We start from the raw sequence: 25284 nt of genomic DNA on the forward strand, positions 1-25284 counted from the left end.
TTAAATCCAAACTAGAAAATTTGTTATTAAAGTTCTCCATAATCCACTAATGTCCTTACATGTTCAGATCCTATCTCCATCTTCAAAATAAATCTTTTAAGGCCATTTTCCTCTATTGTCATTAACACTGGACTCCTTCCACCCATGAAAACTTCAGCTCATGTTGCCCTTCATACAAACTTCTTTATGACAGTTATTAAATATCTGTTGAATGCAATCATTAGCTGTTAACACTTAAACTCTTAGAATAGAAGCCATTTATGTATGAAAAGCACAGTGCCTGGCTACAAAGTCTTAATTGTTACTGGCATTACAATTAAAATATATTGGCTTGGCTATTCTTTGATAAATTAAAAACACTGGCTGAAAGAGTCATTCATTAGCTAATGTCCATGAAGAAATGCACAAACTGTATTTTCGCAAAGACTGATAGTGTATTTTGTGACCTCTTCTAAAAAAAAAAAAACACATAATCAAACTGTAATGCTTTTCTTCTTGAAATTGAGATCTTAATAACTGTTTCCAGTTTTATGTAAGCCTTGTAGTCCTACTGCTGTCTTCCCAACCAGAAAACGATTGATATTTCCCATGCTTCAGTGAAGAAACCCCAATCTCACCTAAATATAGCAAAGGAGTCTTTGACGCCTTCGATAAACAAAGACCACATGAGACAACACTATTGGGTAGTTTATGAGAAAATTCTGTGGCATCCTCTTCAGCTGTCATTCCTGGTGTTTCCACACTCAAACACAACCAGTGGAACGATCTGCTGGCTAGCAGAACTTCTTGTTCTGTAAACAGTTCGGTTCGAAGAACATTTAAACAAAATATAAAACAATCTTGCAAGGCGGATTTGTGAAATGAGTCTATGAAGAAGTTGAAATACTCTAATACTCTCGTTACATCACAGCAGACAAGAACTTAGAAAATATTTACCAGAAACTAAATGCAAACATGTGCAGATTCAAAACGCTTTCTTTAAGCAAGGCTGTTAGGAAGGGCGATGGGTTATCAAAGACAGAGCTCTCACTTCAAGCAAAGTGAAGCCTCACCTAAGGATGAAAGAGTCTGATTCCAGCTCCATGACTCAGAGGTTCAAAATGTGTTTCTGAGAAGCCAGCCCTTTTTATACAGAACTTGCTGGCTGGGTCATCTCTGAATCTGAATGTCTCACCTTCCTCACATTCAAAGATTGGTGTCAGCATAAACAAGGGAATTGCACAGAGATGCATTTTCTTCCCATCCATACACATGCTAATAAGCATAAGTCTTTTGTGGTCTACCTACCATTCAGCATTTACTTTATTCTTTTTTAAAATTTTTTTCCCTTGTAATTAGAATCAGCTTGTAGGGTTTTTGTTTTGTGTTTTTAGTTTAGGGGCAGGAACTCTGGAGCCAAGTTTCTGGGTTTGAATCTATCTCCAGAACATTCTTGCTGTGTGACCATGGTAAGTCGCTGTGGCTTGGTTCACCCATCAGTAAAATGAGTGACTCACAGGACTGCTTCTTAATTAGAATTAGCTAATTAACCTGTGAGCAGTAAGGATGAACTTCTCCAGGGCTTCTCTATAGGTGGCCCTGCTGGAGAGTTTCAGAAAAAAAAAAATGCTACAGCTTTAGGGTGATCAATTTTGATAGAGCTTTGAGGTGAGAAGTGGATCAAGATACCAGTTTGCTATACAAGTTCTAGGAAGGATGTCAAAATGGTCATGTAAAAGGTGTACTATGGAGCCGGCGCCGCGGCTCACTAGGCTAATCCTCCGCCTAGCGGCGCCGGCACACCGGGTTCTAGTCCCGGTCGGGGCGCCGGATTCTGTCCCGGTTGCCCCTCTTCCAGGCCAGCCCTCTGCTGTGGCCAGGGAGTGCAGTGGAGGATGGCCCAGGTGCTTGGGCCCTGCACCCCATGGGAGACCAGGAAAAGCACCTGGCTCCTGGCTCCTGCCATCGGATCAGCGCGGTGCGCCAGCCGCAGCGCGCCGGCCGCGGCGGCCATTGGAGGGTGAATCAACGGCAAAGGAAGACCTTTCTCTCTGTCTCTCTCTCTCACTGTCCACTCTGCCTGTCAAAAAAAAAAAAAAAAAAAAAAGGTGTACTATGGAAAAACTATGCACAGATTTCAAAAACCCTTGGCACCAACATAAACTTATCTTCTAATTCTGTTTTCCTGGGGACTTTCTGAAGTACCCACCCAGTCCCCTCCACCACGGATGCTCATCCGGCAGACTGCACCTGGGGCCCTCTGTGGACTGTCACATAGGACACAGACCACAGCCACAGGTCCTGATGGCCTCCCAGGCCTACAAGGCTGGTGGACAGACCAGCACTGTCAGCAGGGTCTGCCACCCAGGCTGCTATCAGATGCAGATCCCTTATCACACCAGGGAAAGGGCTGGCGCTTCCCACAACAATTAAAAGCTACATGAAAATTCAAAGAAAGGGAGCAGGGTGAGTATGACAAAGTGGTTAAGGATTCCCATTTCCCATCCTGGAGTGCCTAGGTTCAAGTTACAGCTTTGCTCCCGATTCCTGCTAGTGCAAACTCTAGGAGGTAGCAGGTGATGGCTCAAGTAATTGGGTTCCTGCCACCCAAGTCAGAGCTCCAGAATGAGTTCTGAGCTCCTGGTTTCAGCCTGGCCTAGTCTCAGCTGTCTTGGACATCTGGGGAGTGAACCAGCAGATGGAAGGTCTCTCTCCATCTGTCTCTCCATCTCTCCTTCCTATGTCTCACACTGCCTTCCCACCCCAAAAAACAAAAAGCACAAAGACTAGTTCTAACATTTAGCTCATTTAGCCTTCAAGATCATTTTGCAATCCTATAATTCAGTAAACGCTGTCCCCATTCCAGAGTCCATGGACTTTACCCAAAAACTACTGTTCTAGAAAGTCTAAAGTCAAGTGCACGTGCCATCAGGTCATTCATCTTTATTTGCTTCCGTGTATGTAAAGTGCAACAATCATCCTTGTACATGCTGCTATATATTACATGCTTGATACCATTCCACTGAGTCTTTATTTTACTTATACTTACAGATGACACTTTCATTCCATCATCCATTATCTCTTTACCTTTATTGAGGTATTTATCATTTGCTAGACTCTGTACCAAATATCTTAAAGAGTTATACTATTGAAATCACATAGCATACCTATGCATAGACAGTTCTTATCACTTTATCTTCATGTTACAGATAAAGAGGCTCAGGAACAGAATTCTAAATATTCTATCTGTGATTGCACAGCCTGTATGGGGGTTGATATTTAGATTCCAGTCTGTTGGATATAAGCCACTAACATACCTGGGCATGGTGTTATTCTGAGGAATATTACTGTGTGACACTCAAGCCCCACAGTCAACCCAGAAGAAATCATTGAGCTAGACAAAATCATTTGAGTACTAAGAATTTCAATTTCTGAAACATAAAATCCCTTAATTTGAATTATTTTTCTGGGTCCTGGCCACAGAAGAAAGTTATTAAAATGTGTCCTCTAATTCAAGTCTTCAGGTTTGATCTGGGGGAAGAGCCTGCTGTTTCCTAACCACTTTATTCAGTACTCGCTGAGCAGTTGGTGGCAGAAGGGACAACTGTGATAGTCCCATATACAAGAACAGTCTCTCTTTGTCCAATTCTCTCTCACTGTTAAAATTCACTTTGAAGGCCAATTTTTGTGAAATAAAACTCTAAGGACTGTGGAATGGAAAATAACAAACCTGTATCCTAACAAACCAGAGCACCTATCATAAAGAAGTCAAGGTTCACATTTTAGTAAATAGATTATACATCCAAAATTGGATAGCATCTAAGAGAAACATAACGCTATCAAACACAACTCTGCTGCAGCATATCTCCTGTTGCACAGTGCTACAGATTATTTAACTAATAGGTTGTAGTGAATGGGAAAGGACTGGCATGAAGTCATAGATCATGTTTTGAGGCACATTTTGAGTAAATCAGCTAAAATGACAAAGGATGGTTTGTTAAAAAGGTACATTGGTCTCTTCATGTTTTAATAGAAATGCATATAACTCTTGCCAGGTGGAATTGCTACGCTGACCTAAACAAATCCTATCTGAAATAACTAAAATACAAAGTCACAAAGGGTAAAGTATCCTAGCTATTGATGGATTCACACAGAATTTCATCCATTTGACCAATTAATATGTATCAAAAACTATGATTCAGACACTAGCGAATATACTAAAATTCTATCAGTGAACTAGGTGAGATTCTGTGCTGAAGTAGTATCACACTTGGTAGGCAAAATAAAGTGTCGACTTGTTTTTCTCAAATTTCAGTATACCTAAAAATCCCCAGGATCTTACTGAAAATGCAGATTTTCATTCTCTTAGATGTAGGGTGCAGTGTAAGGACTGACATTCTATCATGCTTCCAGTTGACTTCAACACACCCAATCCCTGGATCACACAATGAGGCCGTGAGTGATTAGATCTTTTGAAACTGTGTTAATCTACCAGTCCTCTATCATTCTGAGTAGATGGATGTTTACTGAGAGTATGCCTCCATTCATAAATCAAAAGGAAATTTTGTCCTGGACCCACCAAAGCTATTGCTTGTCTGTATCCTCTAAGATAAATTACTACATCTATCAGCATGGCAAAGGTTAAGTGACTAAAATTAAAGAATTCATTACTTCAACTGGATTTTCTTTCAAATCCTTGCCAAACTTACATCAAGATCTTATTTGCACATACAAAGTTTGAAGTTTTTCTAAGTAATTCAGATGCAGCCCAGATGTGTACATGTATAATTAGTCTATTTCCATATAAATTTGCACTAATAATGTACAAGTGATATTTACTCAAAATGCTATCATTTGAAATTACTAATCAAAATACATACCAACGAATGTCATTGCCAGGCATTTCTGCAGATGAGCTAAACTGTCATTGGAAATCTATAAATAATTCTTTCAACCTAGCTTTATCTTCATTAAAGATTACAAGTGTGATATTTAGCTTTACCTCAAGCCATTTGAAAACTTCAATGTTCTTGAAACACAGCAGGTTAAACAAGCAGCTCTTAACTTGGGCAGCTTTGCTCTGGAGAAATTCAGCAACATCTCCATGGTCTCTCCTCTCAAGAGGGCCATGGGCCATGGAGGGACAACTGGTGCCTGGTGGCAGGATGCTATTAAATAACCACAATGCGCTCACAGGTCATAGCCCTCTCAACAAAAATGGACCAAGATGTCAACAATGCCACGACTGCAAAATCCAGGTTCAAGCAAAAAGTTCTAGTGTTTGGTCTTCAGCATTTATTCACAGATGAAAGACTGACACCAAAACTGGAGATATGTTAGCAATGTAAATGCTTCACTCCAGAAAATCCTTTGTACAAGGAAAATAATAAAATGTTAAAACTGCACTTTATCAGACAAATATTTCTTTAAAAAAAAAAAAAGCTAGAACTCTATTTCTTTTTTTTAAAGATTTATTTATTTATTTGAAAGTCAGAGTTACACAGACAGCAGAGGCAGAGAGGTGGGGGGGGGGGGGGTCTTCCATCTGCACATCTGCTGGTTCACTCCCCAACTGGCCACAATGGCCAGAGCTGGGCCAATCTGAAGCCAGGAGCCAGGAGCTTCTTCCAGGTCTCCCACGTGGGTGCAGGGGTCCAAGGACTTGGATCATCTTCTACTGCTTTCCCAGGCCATAGCAGAGAGCTGGATCAGAAGCAGAGCAGCCGGGACTCGAACCAGCACCCATGTAGGATGCCGGCACTGCAGGTGGCGGCTTGACCCACTAAGCCAGAGCACTGACCCCTCAGACAAATATTTCAATACAAGTTTTTAAAATCCCATGATTTTGCTTTTGTACCACATAGGTGACAACTGTGTTCAAAATGTTCCATTGAGAGGCTGGCATTGTAGCATAGCAGGTAAAGCTGCTGCCTGCAATGCCAGTATCCCATATGGGCGCCAGTTTGAGTACTGCTGTTCCACTTCCCATCCAGCTCTGCTATGGCCTGGGGAAGCAGTAGAAGATGGTCCAGACACTTGGGCCCCTGCACCACGTGGGATACCGGGAAGAAGCTCCTGGTTCCTGGCTTCCAATTGGCGCAACTCTGGCTGTTGTGGCCATCTGGGGAGTGAAGCAGCAGATGAAAGATCTCTCTCTCTCTCTGTAACTCTGCCTTTCAAATAAATAAGTAAATCTTTAAAAAAAAAGTCCCAATGAGATTAAAATGTATATTAAAAACAGATTCTCCACTAAACCACCTCTATTCACCATCTAGCACTTATACCATCCATAATTTTAAATAAGATGGTAACAAACAGGGAAACTAAAATGAATCATCACAGCGATGAGTAGCTTAAGAGTTCTTTTACAGTAATCACAAGGAAACTCTACTCTAGTCTTCTAAGGAATATTCAATACCATCCCAATACTTGTTCAACCTGAAAACTGCCTCTATATTTTTCCAAACCCTGCATGGCACACTAGTTATTTTTCACTATTGTGTTTCCTTGAATGAGAAATATGCTTGCTATACCTTTATAGAAAATAAAATTTCTATTTCCTATGACTTTGCATTACGAGTTGACATTTTAACCTATTGAACAGATACCATTTAGCCTATAGGTTCAAAATGCTGAACAAATATTCAGGATACACTCTACTTTGAACAAAATAACAAAATCACTCTCCTATATGACTTGTTTGTGCAGTGCACAAACATGTGCATGTCTTGGGATATTTTGCAAGCAGTATATTTCTGGACAGCATACAAAAGCAGACTCAGACCTCAATACAGAATCTGATTGCAGATCCTAAGGATAAACATTAGAATGGAGCTTATGGGTCCATTTCTTCACCCACTACCAGCCCCCACCACAGACTCATGTCCCATCATTGTCCCTTTCTCTTCCTGACACGAAGCTGTTCACCAACACTGTCTCCAGTTTATCTAGTCTGAGCAACGTGTGCTATCTGCCCTTCTCACAGTGCTTTCTTCTGGTTAGGAAATCAATTAGAACTCCTTGGGTGTACTCTGTGGTTTCAACTCTTCTCAACGGTTCACATGATTGATGGACGCCCAGCGGCTACCTCTTTATCTCCAAAAATGCATTTGGCGGATGTCCAGGGAGAGGGGTATTGCAGAAGCTTGCATGTTCATCATCCTACCTTCATTAACCACAACTATTTATCTGGCTCCCACCACATACACAGCTCTGCGCAAGGGATCTGTGATAGGAGATGGTGAAGGAGATATGCCCAACAATAAATAATCACCAAAAAGGCCGGATGTGCAGAATGACTCCACTGTTGGGAAGTGGTGCAGGGGGTTCTAACAGCCAGAAAAATGGACACAACCTCATGGGGACAGCAATAGTCAACTAAGCCTTAAAACATAAATCGACAAGTAGGGAAGACATGCAATCAAATGCAATGCTCGGTGCAAAAAAAGGGCAGGAAAGTACACAATTTCAAGACATGAGCCAGAAAGCATATTGGGCCGCAGTAGGCATAGCAAGATGAGAAATGCTCAGTATAGATTGTGGAGAGTTCTAAAAGACTGATGAAGCTGTAAAGGCTTTCTTGGGCTCCCATGTACTGAGTAGTCATTGCTAGAATATCAGGCCGGCACTGCGGCTCAATATGCTAATCCTCCGCCTGCGGCGCCAGCACCCCGGGTTCTAGTCCCAGTTGGGGCACTGGATTCTGTCCCGGTTGCTCCTCTTCCAGTGCAGCTCTCTGCTGTGGCCCGGGAGTGCAGTGGAGGATGGCCCAAGTGCTTGGGCCCTGCACCCGCATGGGAGACCAGGAAGAAGCACCTGGCTCCTGGCTTCGGATCAGCGTGGTGCGCTGGCCGCAGCGGCCATTGGAGGGTGAACCAACGGCAAAGGAAGACCTTTCTCTCTGTCTCTCTCTCTCACTGTCCACTCTGCCTGTCAAAAAAAAATTAAATTAAATTAAATTAAAAAAATAAAAAAATAGAATATCAAAGTAAAAGCGAGAGGGGCTGGCGCCATTGAGCAGTAGGTTAATCCTCTGCATGCGGCACCGGCAGCCCATATGGGCGCCAGTTCTAGTCCCGGCTGCTCTACTTCCAATCCAGCTTTCTGCTGTGGCCTGGGAAAGCAGTAGAAGATGGCCCAAGTCCTTGGACCCCTGCACCCACATGGGAGACCCAGAAGAAGCCTCTGGCTCCTGGCTTCTGATTGGCGTAGCTCCGGCCATTGCAGCTACCTAGGGAGTGAACAAATGGAAGGAAGACCTTTCTCACTATCTCTCCCTCACTGCCTGCAACTCTACCTCTCAAATAAATAAATAAATAAATAAAGTAAAAGCGAGAAGGATAAAGATTTTTAATCCAACTGGACAAGTATTTAGTTGTAGGCCTTGGAAACAAGTTGTCGGAGAACAAGATGGTATGGATAATTCACTCTGAGCAGAGCAGAAAGGGGTGTATTTGGTTGCTTCCCTAGAACCATCAAATCCATGGCACTGTTATTTAGCTAAAGCCACCAGGACAATATACTTTTTGGCATGGTAAAGTGGACTTATACTGCATGCAAACAGTTGAAATGAACTGCATCCCTGAACTAAATTATTAGAGGAAATACTAACTAGCAAGTATAAAATTACATTTTAAAATCACATATCCTATGAGAGCAAAATAAATCAGTAAAATGAAGTGGAGTCACAGTGAATAAGTTTTCAAACTATGGTTCAAACAGCATTAGCAAATTGGTATATACATATTAATTGAAATAAACTGTTGTAGGTTAGTAACTAATCCACAAATCAAAAGAACAATATTTCTTCAACATTTTACAGAGATTTTTCCCTCTCAATCTATTTACCATATGCGTAAAATCAATTTCCCCTCAATTAAAGCAGAAGAACTGACTTCACAAATAGAGGCCTAGGACTACATTTTGGCTGTTTGTCATGTTTTTGTTTTGTTAACTCCACATAATGATTGTCTAGAACTGGTGCGCAATGACCTCATTTCTAAACAGACAAGGATGCAAAAGATTATTCTGCAAACGAACCATCTGGTTCCTCTTGGAAGGGTGATATTTCAACAGGTTCCTGTATCCCAAGAATACACAGAGTTTAAAAGGTGAAGATAGGTCAAACACATGGAGAAAAAAAAAGAAAGTGACATGTAGAGAAGATTACTCTAGCTCCCTCATTAATAATCCTATTATAAAACCATGACAACTAATTATAGCTACAAACTAATTTTATTAAACACCAGCCTGAACATAATTAATACCATCTTTAACTATGTTGTCCAATAATTCAGAATTTTTTTTAACTCCTAAAAAACTGATCAGAAAATTTAGCTAATACCCCATATAAACCAAAAATATTTAATGGGATGGTCTTTAGCTATTTTTTGTAGTCTTGTACACACTCAAACATGTAAATAACATACTCAAATGGATTAACTACTGTTGCAACTGTTCAAAGTCAGAGAGAAATGGCTTTATCATGTCATTTCACTGCTATTGATGGTGCTCAGTTTCAAAAATGAAAACCCAGCATCTGCAGCCTAAGACATTATGTTATTAGGGATCAAAATAAGCATTAAATAACTAATTAAATAACTATTCTGGATGGGTTATAAGATGCCGCAATGCCATAATTTGCTCTGTTTCTTTCATTTCTGCTCTTCCTCTTACTTGGCTCTCTGTTTTTGATGTTTTGTTTGATGTATGTCATATACACTGAATTTAATGAAGTCTACAACCAAAGGCACAGATCCACACACTGTACACAATCTTGAGGGCATTAGGAACAATGAACTAGGCGTCGCAGCACAGCCTCAACAAAATCAGAGAGAACAAATGATTTTCAGTTACAGGGCCCTGGTCACGTGTGGTCACACTAAACAATAATTAAACTCTGCTCTGAGAAACAGCAGGGTGGACAGGCAAAGTGCATAAATGTCCCTTTCTGTTCAGAGCACAGATGAACACTCTTTAAGGGCTCTATTTCTTTTATCACAGGAATGAAAACTTTGCTGGACTTGCTTACATGTGACTAGGGCTAATGTGATATAAAAACTTCCTCAAGAGGCGGCAGCCAGCATGCACATTTTGCAAATGGAAATCAGATGATGAACTTTCCAGGTCAAGTGTTCTATCTCTTCATTTTGCTCTTTAGATACAAATAAAAATGGAACTGCTGGGGCAAGGACAAAACCCTTAGATCTATTTTGGCCTAGCACCTGCATGACTGGAAGCAGGCCCCCAACTCCCTGCCTTTTTCAGGTGGCTCAGCCCTGCTCTGCCTCAATCATTGTCCAGACCACTATCTTAAGAATCCAGCCATCAGCCCAAGCTCTCCCCAAAGAGTTCAGCCTTAGTCCAGAACCTTCCAAGTCATGCCACTATCTTTAGGGATCAGCCACTAGCCCAAGCTCTCCCCACTATCTCAAAAGCCCAACCTTAGCCCAGACCCTCCCGAGCCCTTCAGAGTGCTTTACACTACACAAACAAGCCACTGGTTTGTTCGAGAAGGCGCCCTCTGCTGTACGTTCACAGGGAGTGAGCCCCTCTCAGCTTTGTTCCTTGAATAAGCCTGTGCTGGCTGAGAGTTCCTGTCTTGCCTCCTCTTTGTCCTGCTCTTCTTTTCTTACAGAATCAGTAATAAACTCACTGTGCCCTAAAAGGCTGCCTTGGGTCTGACCCTTCTCCACGCCCATCTTCCACCACTCTATCCCCACCCCCACTCACTTCACCCTATCCACAGAACCCTTACCCTTACCGCAGTCCCCGAATGAAGCCCCTCACATGCCTTCCACCCACTATCCCTTCCCATTTGCTTTTACCAGAGAAAACCCCTGAATGCCCTTCTAGGTTCAACTCGAGGCCATGTCTTCCAAGAGATCTCACTCACTGCCCTCTACTTCCACCTAAACCCTATCCAGTCCTATTCCTTCCTTCCTTCTTTCCTTCTCTCTCTCTCTCACCTGCCTGCCTGCCTGCCTGCCTTTCTTCCCTCCTTCTCTCCTTACCTTCCCACCATCCCTCCCTCCCTCCCTCCTTCCCTCTCCCCTTCCTTCCCTTCCTAATCATTTTCCAGGGCCTCCCCCTAGAAGCACAGTTCACTTTGCCCTTAGAACACACATCACAGTCATGGTACATCCCTTTGCATTTCTGCTTGTTTACTGTTTTAGCCCAACCTCAATGATGGAGGACACACTTGCTTAGTTCACCCCTGTCCAGTCGCGCACTCTCTCTCTCCATATATACATACTTATTTACATGTATAGATAATGATAGGCATTTATTATTTGATAAGTAAATTAGGGAAGTAAGCATCTAAGGAAAGATTATTCACACCTCCTTGCTTTTCAGCATTTGTTGAAAGGGAGTGAGAGAACTAAGTCCCTTTTCTCTGAAGTGTCCCCAGAGGGCTGTCTCCTAGGAAGGTGGGTGGTGCTGTGAAATACTTCAAAGTGCTTAAGAAAGAAGGAACACAGCAAGACTAAGAATAAAGTCTCATCGTTAAGCATGTCCAGGAGGGGTGGGAATGAGTGTCTTGCCCAGGGAGCTCCCCCATGTACCTTTCAGCAACCTCGCCTGTGTATTTGGCATGTATTCTTACTGTAGGCCTGGGTGCTTGGCTCACCCCTAGGGTATGTCGCAAAATTCTGGCACCGAGAGTCACAATCAGCACACCCAATCTCTTCCTTTAGTTTCAATGGGAAGCACTTTTTTTTCTTTTCACATCAATAACACAATCCTCCCATTGTGAGTCAAGCAGCTCCACACCCACTGCTCTGCCCACAGACTTCAATGGTGGTGACTTCATCTTTCTTCTGTTCCTTTTCAAAGGCAGACAAAAGCTCTGGGAGATTAAAAAAAATTTCAAATATACCTCATTTGGTATAAGATAAATTTGGCTTTACCAGGGAAGGGAAAAAAATTCTCTGAGAAATTAAATAAGTCCTTGCCCAAGAAGTCCCAAGGGGATTTCTCTCAGACTTTAGATAAGTCCTCCGTCAAACTGAAAATTCATGATCTCGTCGTTAATTGCAGTTTCCATAGAGAAAATCTGTTAGTAGAACCACGCTGCAACCTCAGTGTCGCCACTCTCTAGCTCTAGCATCTTGGACAACTCTCAGCCCACCAGGCTTCCCTGTCTGTACAGATAGAAAGGGAAATCAGTTATTTTAAAGACAAAAGTTGGCTGGGGCTCACTAGGCTAATCCTCCGCCTGCGGTGGCAGCACCCCGGCTTCTAGTCCCAGTCGGGGCACCAGATTCTGTCCCGGTTGCTCCTCTTCCAGTGCAGCTCTCTGCTGTGGCCCAGGAGTGCAGTGGAGGATGGCCCAAGTGCTTGGGCCCTGCACCCGCATGGGAGACAGGAAGAAGCACGCTTTGGATCGGCGCAGCACACCGGCCGCAGTGCGGTGGCCATAGTGGCCATTCTGGGGCGTGAACCAATGGAAAAGGAAGACCTTTCGCTCTGTCTCTCTCTCTAACTCTGCCTGTCAAAAAAAAAAAAAAAAAAAAAAAAGTGCATAGTGCTGTTCCTGACACAACAAAGGTGCTTCATAATTGCTAGTGCTAGGGCTGTTTATGAAAGGAAACATGGTGGGAAGTCTTTCCATGGTTTCATAGTTTGTTGGCAAATTTAGACACCAGGAAACAGTTCTAGGAATGACGACGCATCCGAGATCAACCAATACTCTCTAAGTAAGAAAACAGGACAACCGAACATTGGTGTCAGAAGTCCCACATCAGTTCTTCATTAAAAAAATACATAAATAAAAAGTCTAATGCTTCTTCTGAGAGAAGAATGTGACAAATAAGAAGTGTTGGAGAAACAGTGATATGCTTTTGTTCTGAATGGATCTATACGTCTTAGATTTATTTACTACATGAATGAAATCCAAACTTGAAGTCAAACCTATTTTTTTAATTCCCAAGTTGCAAGTTGTTATGCACATAGGTATTGACACATGAATTAGACATTTGTATTTAAGAGAGAAATATAAGTACTCAAAAATTAGATATGGCTGGGAGAACCATTATGCTATTCTCTCTACAAAACAGACAGTACAAGAAGCGCTTCAAAATCAAAAACTTGTGGACGAAATTAAATGCAAACCCACTTATTAGCAGGTAGGGAAAATGTGCCCAGAAAAAATGTAAGAAATCCAGGGGAGCTAGACAAGAACCACTTCCTCACTGGGTCATTTCTGGATGGCTTAGTAGGAAATCCAAGGAATAACAACAAAAACCAGGCCTGTGTGCATGCCAATTCAAAGCAGAAGACAAAGGAGCACCATCGAGGTGCTCATGTCACTGGTGACACGAGAGTCTGGGCGCAAGGAACACTCTAAATGAGTGAGCTGACGTCAAGAGCTGACTTAGTCCTACAGCAGCCTGAGTCTGGCCTAGACTCACACAGAGGCACACAAGGAATCCGGCACAAAGAGCCAAGGAGAGGAGGATGGTGACTGAGGTGGAAGCACTGACAGAGAGAGCACAGCCAAGGACAGGCGTTCTGCACAGCAGTACAGATGCTCCACCCACTCCATGTTACAGCGCCTGGCTCTGAGTCCTGCCTCTGCTCCCCATTCCAGCTTCTGCAAATGCACACCCTCGCATGCCCTGGGAAGCAGCAGGTGATGATGTCCGCATGTCCAGACTGAATTCTGTGCTCCTGGCTTCAGTCTGACACCACCACTGCTGCTGGGGACATTTGGGAAATGAAACGAGTGAGACCTCTCTTTCTCCGCTCCTATCGCTTTTCAATCCTCGCTCTCAAATTACAAGGAAGGAAGGAAGGAAGAAAGGAGGGAGGGAGGGAGGGAGGGAGGGAGGGAGGGAGGGAGGGAGGGAAGGAGGAAGGAAGGAAGTTAGGAGAGAGAAGGAGCGAGAGAGAGAGAGAGAGAGAAAGAGGGCGGGAGAACGAACCATATCTACCTTTTCTTATTGGAAACAACTCTAGAAAGAATATTATGCTATAAGATTATTTAAAAATAAATAAAACTCTATTACTTAAAAAGAAGCAAAAGGAGAGAATAAAATAACATTTATAAATTTATTATAAGAAATAAAAGAGTATAAAGAGCAAAATAATGTCCCTGCAAGAATGCACACATATCAGAAAGATCTAGTTCCAAAACAGATGAAAACTGAAACCAAATACTTTATAATAAGCTAACAAACTGTAAGACAAAGTTAGAACTATGAAGGCCAGACCACTTCAAGTCATACCTATACCACTTGAAGGCGATAAGGACAACAAAAAATGAAGAAAATCACTTATTTCAGAAACGAAGACTAAGGTGGAAACATTACAAAAGTGGATGCACAAAACAGAATAATACATAAAGAGAATTATGGAAAGGAGGGAAACTTGAAAATGAAAATGGAATTAAGGGTTTAAAAACAAACCCAAGAGAAGGCGACAGCTATAGAAGATGGACTAAGCATATAAAATATTCATCAAACAAGAACCTTTCTAAAGAATACTAAAGAAATGGAAGAGACAACAATATGACATAAAAAGTTTTATGAAATAAAACATTTCAGACTACATACACACAAAAGAATATACTGTATACCTAGGAATATCAAACTGAAAATGGCCATCACTGAGAAAATTCTAGTAAAACAATTGGCCTTTCAAGGAAAAAACATTCTTTGGATATCCGGGCAAAGAGACTAAGCCACTTTTAAAAGAGCAAAAACAACAAAAATCAGGTTTTTGTCATATTTGATCAAAATACTGTATAACAAAAGAAAAGGGAATGGCATATTTAAGATGCTCAAGAAAAAAATATCTAAACACAGATTTATCTGGCCAAAGTCACCTTGAAGGTTTTGAACCACAGAATAATTTTATTCACTGGGAGAAACATGAGAACACCATGTCCAGGAGCCCTCCCTGGAGACTCTCACAGAATTAGTTTCAGAAAACCAAAGTGATTTGTGAGTTACGATGTAAGGATTTGTGGTGACCACTAAAGACAAGTCAGTATTTACTTACACAACAAGAATGAGAACTTTAAATATATCTCTTCCATGCAACCCACTCAACACCTTGATAATACAGATGTCGCCACATTTTCAATGAACAGGCAAGGAGAGAACAAAGCTGACACAGTACAGTCTGATATGGGAGCCTGCTCTTTCCAGCTGTGCTGTACAATTACACAGCCCCCTAGAATGTACTGTCCCCTTCTGCTTTGGACTAGATTGCAGCATTTTTGGTGTTAAAAAAAAAAGTCATCACATGTTGATCAAAAATTCCAATTGGAAGTTGTGTATTTTAATGAATATAGGGTAGTTGTTTTGGAAAACAAAATATTTTGGAGCACAAATTTGTCATAAAAATGATTAACTGAAGTCCTAAATGGTATGAGATATACAGTTTCTATAGTCACACATACTTATGGCTACTTACATTTTCCTAACCATAATAATGGATAAAAGATTAATCAGAAGATCAATCAGTTGCAAAATGAGGGACAAACATTCACTTTCTCAATATCACAATTATCTGATTTTTTTTGTCACCATCTGTTGCTTTTTAAAAATTTTTTATTTCATTATTTTATTCATTTGAGAGATTGACAGAATTCCCAGTCTCTGGTTCACTCCCCAAGTACCTGCAATGGCCAGGGCTGTGCCAGGCTAAAGCTCAAAACCAGGAACACGAACCAGGTCTTCCACGTGGGTAGCAGGGACCCAATCACTTGAGTATCACCTGTTGCCTCTCAGGGCCTACATTAGCAGGAAGCTGGAATCATGAATAAAGCCAGGACTCAAACCCAGGCACTCCAACATGGGGTGTGGGCATCACAACCAACAGTTTAATCACAAGGCCAAATGCAGCCAACAAACTTTTCTAAGCATCTAGCTTGTACCAGGCACTGCAGCCTTTGAGACAAGCTTCAGCCATTGGCTGGGAAGTACGTACACCATGCAGGGCTTTCTGAAGGAAATCACATAGACATTGGGGAGAAAAATCTACAAAAAAAATGAAAGAGTATATTTCATGTCGTAAGCATTGGCAGACCAAAGGATCTCACAAAGGCAAAAAGATAACAAGAATAGGATTCAGGGCTGGTGCTGTAGTGCAGGAGGTTAAGTCACCACCTGTGATGCCGGCATCCCATATGGGTGCCAGTTTGTGTCCTGGCTGCTCCACAAATTCCAATCCAGCTCCCTGCTGGTGTACCTGGGAAAAGCAGCAGAAGATGGCCCAAGTTCTTGGACACCGGCCACACACGTGGGAGACCTGGATGAAGCTCCTGGCTCCTGGTTTTGGCCTGGTCCAATTCTGGCCATTGTGGCCATTTGGGGAGGAAACCAGTGGATGAAAGAGTTCTCTCTTGCTTGCTCTCTTGCTCTCTCTCACTCTGTAACTGAAAGTTTCAAATAAATAAATCTTTAAAAAACAAAAATCTGTGGTGAAAGTGGGCATTTAGCCTAGTGGTTAACGCCAATATCTCTTATCAGAGAATCTGGTAAGATTCCTGGCTCCAGCTCATTTTTCCATCTTCTTGCCAATGCAGACCCTGGGAGGCAGCAAGTGATACCTGAAGTAGTTAAGTTCCAGTCACGCATGTGGGTAGCATGGAATTTGTTTCTTGCTCCTGACTTCAGTCCCCAGTTCCAGCCCCAGCTGTTGCCGGCATCTGGACAGCAAACTTGGGGCTGAGAGTTGTCTGTCTGTCTCTGTCTCCCAAATAAGTGAAATTTACAAATTAAAAAAAGTCTATGGGAACCAAGTAAAAATTACCAAACTCAGTATCTGAATACTTACATTTAATTCTTTTTTTAGCACTTCTTCAAGAAGATAGCCCACACGTTCTGTATCTTCTTTTGTGTCCATAACCATACAAATCTCTTGCGAGATTCTCTCTGAGATAAAAAAAAAAAAAAAAAAAGGAACAATAAAACACGGACCAGCATCCGAGTGTGGTAAAATCTGTGCTTACCTGAGGTTCATAGCTTTGGGCTAGAAAAGGGAGGTTTTGGCTTCAGGTCAAGGGAAGTGACCAAGCATTATGCACTGAAATGGCCTTGATGAGCTAGAACACCCCAGTCAACAAATCTACATGTTAGTCACTTTGTGGGGGTTGGGAGGAGGTCAAGCCACTGAACAATCAACAGATGGATGAGATCTCAAGAAAAACAGACAGGAGTTGGCACTGTGGCATAGTGGGTTCAGCTGCGGCCTACAGCCCAGCATACCATCTGAGCACCAGTTCCAGTACTGGCTGCTCCACTTCCGATCCAGCTCTCTGCTAATGCACCTGAGAAAGCAGCAGAAGATGACCCAAGTCCCGGGGTTCCTGCATCCACGTGGGAGACCCACAAGAAGCTCCTGGCTCCTGGCTTTGGTCTGGCACAACCCTGGCTGTTATGGCCATTTGGGGAGTGAACCAGTGGACAGAAGATTTTTTTCTCTCTCTCTCCCTCACTCTAATTCTGACTTTCAAATAAATAAATAAATCTTTAAAAACAAAAAAAAGACACATTGACAGGGAGTAACTAGAAGTGACAACAACTTGGCTACCAACCGATCTTTAAATGTTTATAAATTGTCCCAAAACCAGAGAGATTTTCATCTCCTTGGGAGTTTCACTTTCTAGATAATACATCTCCTGCCCCCAGACTCACTGTGCCACATGGATCATCGGCCAACTACAGCATTTTACTTTGCATTCCTACAGGATTTCAACTCAATACCACAAACTTCTTGTGTTGACCATGACCACAGCAAGTGAAAATGAAAATCGCTGAGAGAATTACAGGAAATTTATCTGTACTCCCATGTTTATTGTAGCTCAATTCACAATAGCTAAGACATGGAATCAACCTAAATGCTATCATCTGAAGACTGAATGAAGAAATTATTGGAAATGTACACCATGAAATACTATACAGTGGTAAAAAAAAATAAAAAGGAATCCAGTCATTTGCAAAAAAAAAAAAAAAAAAAAGGAATGAAACTAGAAAATATCATACTTAGTGAAATAAGCCAGTACCAAAGGGACAAATACAATATGTTCTTTCTGACCTGTGATAACTAATATAGCACCTATGAGGCAATCTATAGAAGTGAAATTGACACTTTGAGAAGCAATGACTTTGAACAGCCCTTATCTTGACTGTTAGGGAACGTTTTTTTTTTTTTTTTTTTCACATTATCTGTTGAACTCTTAACATAGTTAATCATATGTGTATAAAGTTAATTGAAAATAGATCTTAGCAAAAAAATAAGAGTGGGCATGAGAGAGAGAGGAGGAAGACTGGTGTTAGTGTGGGTACGAGGGTGGGCATGGTGGAAAGAATCACCATATTTCTAAAGTTGTAATTATAAAGTGTAGGAAGTTTGTAACTGTAAAGCTGCACAGTTCTGCATATATTCCTACAGACTTACTTCTAAGGGTACAATTTAAAAACTATCCATGGAACCCAAAATCCCCTTAAGCTGGGTGGTAAAAATAGCATTTTAAGTGCTAAAGTGATCATATGGATAGGATTAAGTGTTAACATGATCACATAAATAGGATTAAGTGTATGGTAATAATAATAGAATTGAAAAGGAGTGAATGTTCCAACCTGGGAAGCAGTCTACACAGCAAACTCATAGAATGACAATTGCTTTACATGCACTCTGACCTCAGAATCAGTCCTTAAGGCATTTTGGTCTGGCTAAAAAACCCACTAGAGCATTTCAGGCATGGAAAGCAAGACACTGTGACCACAAAGGTCATACATGAAGGACCTTTGAGGGTGAGACCCCAGTGGAAAGAAGTGATCATCAAAGAAGGATGTACTTTTCTCTGAAGGGAAGAGAGAACTTCCACTTTGCTTACGGACTTGTCTAAATACTGATGGAGTTTGTGGATTCAAAAAGTTTCCATAATCTATGCAGTTCATGTCAAGAGCCTCAGGTGATCATTGGCATCATATGTAAGAGTGTTAATTATTAAATTAACAACAGGAGTCACTGTGCACTAACTTCCCATGCAGGATCTCAGTCCTCAAAGAATTGTATTATGAGAGTTAATAGTAAAACTTGTTCTTAAAGATTTATTTCATTTTAGTGTTTAAGTGGAGGGTATTCTTATTGTCTCATAAGTTATAGCTATGTCTAAGTGCTCACAAAAGATGTATCACTCTTGGGTGCTTCTTTAAAGTTAATTAAGTTTCTCAAAAAAATAGTGAAATTAACTTCAAAATGCAAAGAAGTTGAACAGCCCTTGTCTTGACTGTTGAGGAAGTTTTTGTGTGTGTGTGTGCAAATTTATTGAACTCTTTACTTAATATAGAATTGGTCTTCTGTGTATAAAGTTAATTGAAAATGAATCTTAGTGGAGAATGGGACTGGGAATGAGAGAGGGAGGAGAAGGATGGGTGGGAGTGTGGGTAGAAGGGTGGGTATGGTGGGAAGAATCACTATATTCCTAAAGTTGTACTCATGAAATGCATAAAGTTTATATTCCTTAAATAAAAGGTTTCTTTGGGGAAAAAAAAAAAAAAACAAAGACTTACAGTAAACTTAAGTCTAAAGTTTGACTGGCATTTGACTTGGTTGTTTTTGACATGAGCAACTCTATATAACATGTACCAAGTAACCATTTACCTAGCAATTGTTCATGAGTCCTCCAAAGCACCTGAGGAAGGATCAATCATTTAAAACAACAACATCACCAATTAATACTCCTACTACTACAACCAGCTTACCAAGAATGTGTTGTGTTCCAGGACTACCTGCAGTCTAAATCCTAAAGCCCATGATGACCCTCCAAGAACAAGGTTATTCCCGAATCTGTATAACACATTCGATAACATTCATTTTGGAAGAATGAAGCAAGCTGCCGAAGATCAGAAGATATCAAGTAGTAGGAAAAGGATTCAAATCCAAAGAAATAATGCTTAGGAATTCACTGCTCTTCTACAGCACCAAAACAGAAAGAAAGGAAGAAGACATAGCATCTATTAAAAAAAAAAAAGCATTTTGATAAGAAATATCTTAGTATTTCATAGTCATTATTCCACTTAATGCCTCAAAATAAACATGAGAATACTTCCAAAAGTTTCTGGAATAATGGAATTAAAGGAAGTTTGCTTTGTTGCAAACACACACACATACAAAGAGGGTTTTTATTTCATATTTTTTAAAGGTTTGAGTACTCTGTAGTATTTGTACATTTTGGGGGGAGGGTACAGTTCAATAATTCAATGCATACATACAGTGTGAACTGATCTTACCAGACAATTAGCCTTTCATTTCCTTACTTTTCCTGTGTGCTTGGAGCCTGCCAGCTCCTCTCTTCCTATCCTTTTCGTTGTATACTGTTTTACTGTACACCACACTCACTCCACTGTGCTGCAAAACACCAGATACTCTGCACTCACTGGGGGGCATTTGGAACTGATTGCCCAAACTCCCCTCCACCCTTCCTCTCCCCACCCCTCCCAGCCTCCAGGAATAGCTATTTTAAATTCAGACTGACTGCTTCATTTAACTTCCACAAATGAGACAGATCATAAGGTATTTGCCTTGCTGTGTCTGGCTTATTTCACTTAACAAAATGATCTCCAATTCCGTCCATTTTGCTGCAATTTTCAGGATCTCATTCTCTTTATGGTTGAGTAAGTACCATTCCATTATACACACACACACACACACACACCCCACATTTTCTTTATTCATTCATCCTCAAGCAGACACCTAGGTTGATCTCATGCCTTGACTATCGTGATAGTACAGCAGTAAACCTGCAAATACAGATGTCACCTTCACACGCAGATTTACACACCCCCATTTATTATTGTTTTTTAAGTTTTTTTTTATTCACTTGAAAGGCAGAGTTATAAAGAGAGTGAAGGAGTAGGGGAAGAGAGAAAGAGAAAGAGAGAGATCGATCTTTCCTCCACTGATTCATTCTCCAAATGGACACAAGGGCTAGCCCGAAGCCAGAAGCCTGAAACTCCATCCAGGTCTCCCACGTGGGCAGCAAAGGCCCAAGCACTTAGGCCATGTTCCACTGTTTTCCCAGGTGTGTTAGCAGGGACCTGGATCAGAAGTGGAGCAGCTGAGACCTGAACCAGTGCACATATGGGCTGCCAACGTCACAGGCAGTAGCCTAACCTGCTGTGTCACAATGCCAGCCCCTATATTCAGTTTTTTGAGGAGCCTCTATGTTGTGCTTGGCTGTATTAATTTATACTCTTGCCAACAGTGAATAAGGTTTTCCATTTCTTCACATCATTGCTTTCCTCTATTTTGACTTTTGTGAATAGCCCTTGTAATTGTAGTGAGACGACACCTCATTCTGCTTTTGATTTGCATTTCCCTGAAGGTTAGGGATATTGTGCATTTTTTCATGCATTTGCTGGCCATTTTTATTTCTTTCAAGAAATGTCTGTTAAGGTCCTTTGCCCATTTCTTAACTGGACTGCTTGTTTTGTTGTTGCTCTTGCTGTTGTTGTTGTTGTTCTACATGCAGGTCTTTGATGCACTTGAACTTGATTTTTGCATGGGGAGAGAGGTGGAGATCCAGTGTCAAGCACATTCAGGTTCCAGCAATGTTAATGGCAAAGATGGTCTCCACAGTGTGTTTTGGCGCCTTTGTCAAAGATTGGTTGGCTGTGAATGGTGCGGCAGAGGGGAGGGAGGATCCATTTTGGGGACCTCTACTCTGTTGCATTGGCCCATGTGTGTTTTTACACCAGTGCCATGCTCTTTTTGTTATAATAGCTTTGTAGTATGTCTTGAAATCTGGAATGGTGATGCCTCTAGCTTTGTTCCTTTTGTTTAAGACTACTCATTGTGTTTTGTGCTCCCATATCAATTTTAGGATTGTTTTTCTGCTTTCATTAGAGTGTCATTTGAAATTTGATTAAGATTACATTGGGGCTGGCGCCGCAGCTCACTAGGCTAATCCTCTTCTGATCCAGCACTCTGCTACTCTGTGGTGCCGGCACTCTGGGTTCTAGTCCCGGTTGGGACACCGGTTCTGTCCCAGTTGCTCCTCTTCCGGTCCAGCTCTCTGCTGTGGCCTGGGAGTGCAGTGGAGGATGGCCCAAGTGCTTGGGCCCTGAACCCACATGGGAGACCAGGAAGAAGCACCTGGCTCCTGGCTTTGGATCAGCACAACGCGCTGGCCGTAGTGGCCATCTGGGGGTTGAACCAACGGAAGGAAGACTTTTCTCTCTCTCTCTCTCTCTCTCTCTCTCTCTCTCACTGTCTAACTCTGCCTGTCAAAAAAAAAAAAAAAAAAGATTACATTGGATAGCATGGACATTTTAATAACGTTAATTTTTCCAACCCATGAACATGTAAGTTCTTTCCATGTTTTTGTGTCTTCAGTATTTTTCATTATGGTTTTATCTTCATTGCATAGATAGTTCACACCCTTGATTTTAAGCTCATTGCCAAGATATGCTCCTCCTTTTCTCAAGCTATTGTGAATGGGAAAGCAATCCATGGGGGAGACCTACATGAAGTTCCAGGCTCCTGGCTTCAATATGGCCCTGGCCATTGAGGGCATTCAGGGAATAAACCTGCAGATGGAAGATTGATCTCTCTCTCTTTCTCTCTCTCTCTCTCAGTCCCTCTTTCTGTTACCCTGCCTTTCATATAAATAAAATAAATCTTAAAAAAAAAAAGTTTGGTACAATTTAGCAGTGAATATCACCTGGACCTGGAATTCTCATTGTTGGAAGATGTTTTATGACTGATCCAGTCTCACTACTTTTATTTATCTGTTCAAGTTTTCTACATGTTTATGGCTCATTTTCTATAACCAGAGATATATACCTTTCTTCTAGATTTTTCAAATTGCTAGTATACAGTTGTTTATTTTGTTTTGTTTTACATTTATTTATTTATTTATTTGAAAGGCAGAGTTACAGAGAAGCAGAGGCAGAAGCAGAGAAACAAAGAGAGGTCTTCCATCCACTGGTTCACTCCCCAAACGGCCACAATGGCTGGAGCTGGGCCAATTTGAAGCCAGGAACCAGGAGCTTCTTCCAGGTCTCCTACATGGGTACAGAAGTCCAAGAACTTGGACCATCCTCCACTTCTTTCCCAGGCCATAGAAGAGTGCTGGATCAGAAGTGGAGCAGCCTGGACTGAAACTATATAGGATGTTGGCACTGCAGGCGGTGGCTTTACCAGCTACACCCATAGTACCGGTCCCTGTACAGCTGTTGATACTAGACCCTAGCGACCCTTTGCATTTCTAAAATTGCAGTTTTATATCTGTTTTTTCATCTTTCACCTTGAGTCTTTCATTTCATAGTCTAGTTAAAAGTTTATCAAATTTATCTTTCCATGAAACTATCTCTTCAATTAATTATTTATATTCATTTTCATTTATGTTTGAAAGGCACAGAGACAGAGATAGAGAAACAGACAAATACTCCATTCACTAGTTCATTCCCCCAATGTCCTCAAACAGCCAGGGTGGGTAAAGGCAAAGCCAGGAGCCCCCAATTCAAACTGGGTCTCCTATATGGGTGGCAGGGACCTAAGTACTTGAGCCCTCACCACCAACTTCCCATTATGCACAGTAGCAGGAAAGTGACATTGGAAGCAGAGCAAGGACTTGAACAGGGCCCTCCTATATAGGATGTAGAGATGTCCCAAATAGCAGCTGAAGTGCTGTGCCAAATACCCATTCCTCATTGATCTTTTGTATTGTTTTTACAGACTATATTTCATCCATTTCTGCTCTGACCTTTATTATATCTTACTTTCCTTCTTTGTGCTACCCTTGAGTTAGATTCACGCTTTTCCAGGTCCTTGATATGCACAGTTATGCTGTTTACTTGGTATTTTTCTATTTTTTGTAGATGTTTGTTGCTATAGACATCCCTATGAATACTATGTTTGCTGTATGCCATAAGTTTTGTCACGTTGTATTTCAACTCTCCTTAGCATCAAGGAATTTTTCAATTTCCCTTTTGATTTCTTCTCTAAGTTATTGTTCGTTCACAGGCGCATTTTTCAGTCTCCATGTATTTGTTTAATTTCTGGAGTTTCTTTTGTTGATTTATGGTTTTATTTCATTGTCAGAGTTAGATGATTTTGATTTATTTAAATTTCAACCACCATGAAAGAATGTATAGGTTTCTCATAAAATGTATTTTCCATAAACATTTTGAAGAATATTTACATTTTTTAAATATTTATTTATTATCTGATGTATTAGCTAAACATTATAATTTCTTTTTTCATTCCCAAGGGTATTTCAGTGCAGATCCTCAAACAGTTCATTTTTTTCTATTATGATGCTTATATTATAATAATTTCTGTAAAGGAATGTAGACATATTCTTCACTGCTTTGCAACCTACAACTTCAAGTTGTAAACTTGATATATGTAAAGAAAGCCATTCAAATGAATTGAGAGGATTCCTGTATTCTGAAGACAGATCTGCTATATTTTAAAATTTTATATTCACTTGCCTTACTAAGTTACTAAAAATTTTTTCATCTGTTTAAGACATTGTGCAGCCATCTGTAAGGTCCCTACAAATGTGCAAATGTCTGTAGTTCTAAGTTACAAGATCCTAATAAAATTCAAAGCAATTAGGCACGTAAATAAATGTTCCAGAAAGTATCACAGGAATATCATATCAGCAAAGAGATAACAGGTGGCAAGACCAAGTAACACTTTATAATAAAATTAGTCTAAGATTGCTTCTTGGCCTTTTGGCTAAAATTAAGTGTGAAATTAGTCTAGGAGGGACCAATGTTGTAGCGTAGCAGGTAAAGCTACTACCTGCAGTGCCACCATCCTGTATAGGTGCCGGTTCAAGACCTGGCTGCTCCACATACGATCCAGCTCTCTACTACGGCTTAGGAAAGCAGTAGAAAATGGCCCAAGTCCTTGGGCCCCTGTACCCCTGTGCCCCTACACCTAAGTGGGGGACCCGGAAGAGGCTCCTGGCTCCTGGCTTTGGATCAGCACAGCTCCAGCCATTGCACTGCAGCCAATTGGGGAGTGAACCAGCAGATGGAAAACACCCCCTTCCACCTCTCCTTCTCTCTCTGTGTAACTCTGACTTTCAGATAAATAAATATTTAAAAAAAAATTAGTCTAGGAGCTCTCTCTTGAAATGTGAATACATTTTGAGCTGGGCCAGGTGCTTTGACAATTTAGATAAATAAGGAAGAAACATAAGCTTCAGATGTACCCCAAAAGGCATTAACATAACACAGTGTGGCCAACCATCACCAGAATCACTTGAAAAGCGTGGAATGATGTGGTAGTGAATTCCACCATGCATACATTCAGCGAGACACAGAAGGGCACTCC

At 41.2% G+C, this 25284-nt stretch overlaps 1 protein-coding gene across 13 annotated transcripts in view; it reads right to left on the reverse strand.

The window, feature by feature from the left end:
• The window catches only part of CRPPA (CDP-L-ribitol pyrophosphorylase A), a 348342-nt gene that overhangs the window by 184688 nt on the left and 138370 nt on the right, over positions 1-25284 (reverse strand). For all 13 annotated transcript variants that reach the window (XR_519724.4, XR_007914092.2, XR_007914091.2 and 10 more), the window contains exon 6: positions 16765-16862. Coding sequence is in view for 8 of the 13 variants with exons in the window: in XM_070059574.1 (XP_069915675.1) it covers positions 16765-16862 (98 nt within the window). In the remaining 5 variants the exon portion in view is untranslated. The remainder of the gene's footprint in view (positions 1-16764; positions 16863-25284) is intronic.

Source organism: Oryctolagus cuniculus, chromosome 16, assembly GCF_964237555.1.
Source record: "Oryctolagus cuniculus chromosome 16, mOryCun1.1, whole genome shotgun sequence".
Taxonomy (NCBI): domain Eukaryota; kingdom Metazoa; phylum Chordata; class Mammalia; order Lagomorpha; family Leporidae; genus Oryctolagus; species Oryctolagus cuniculus.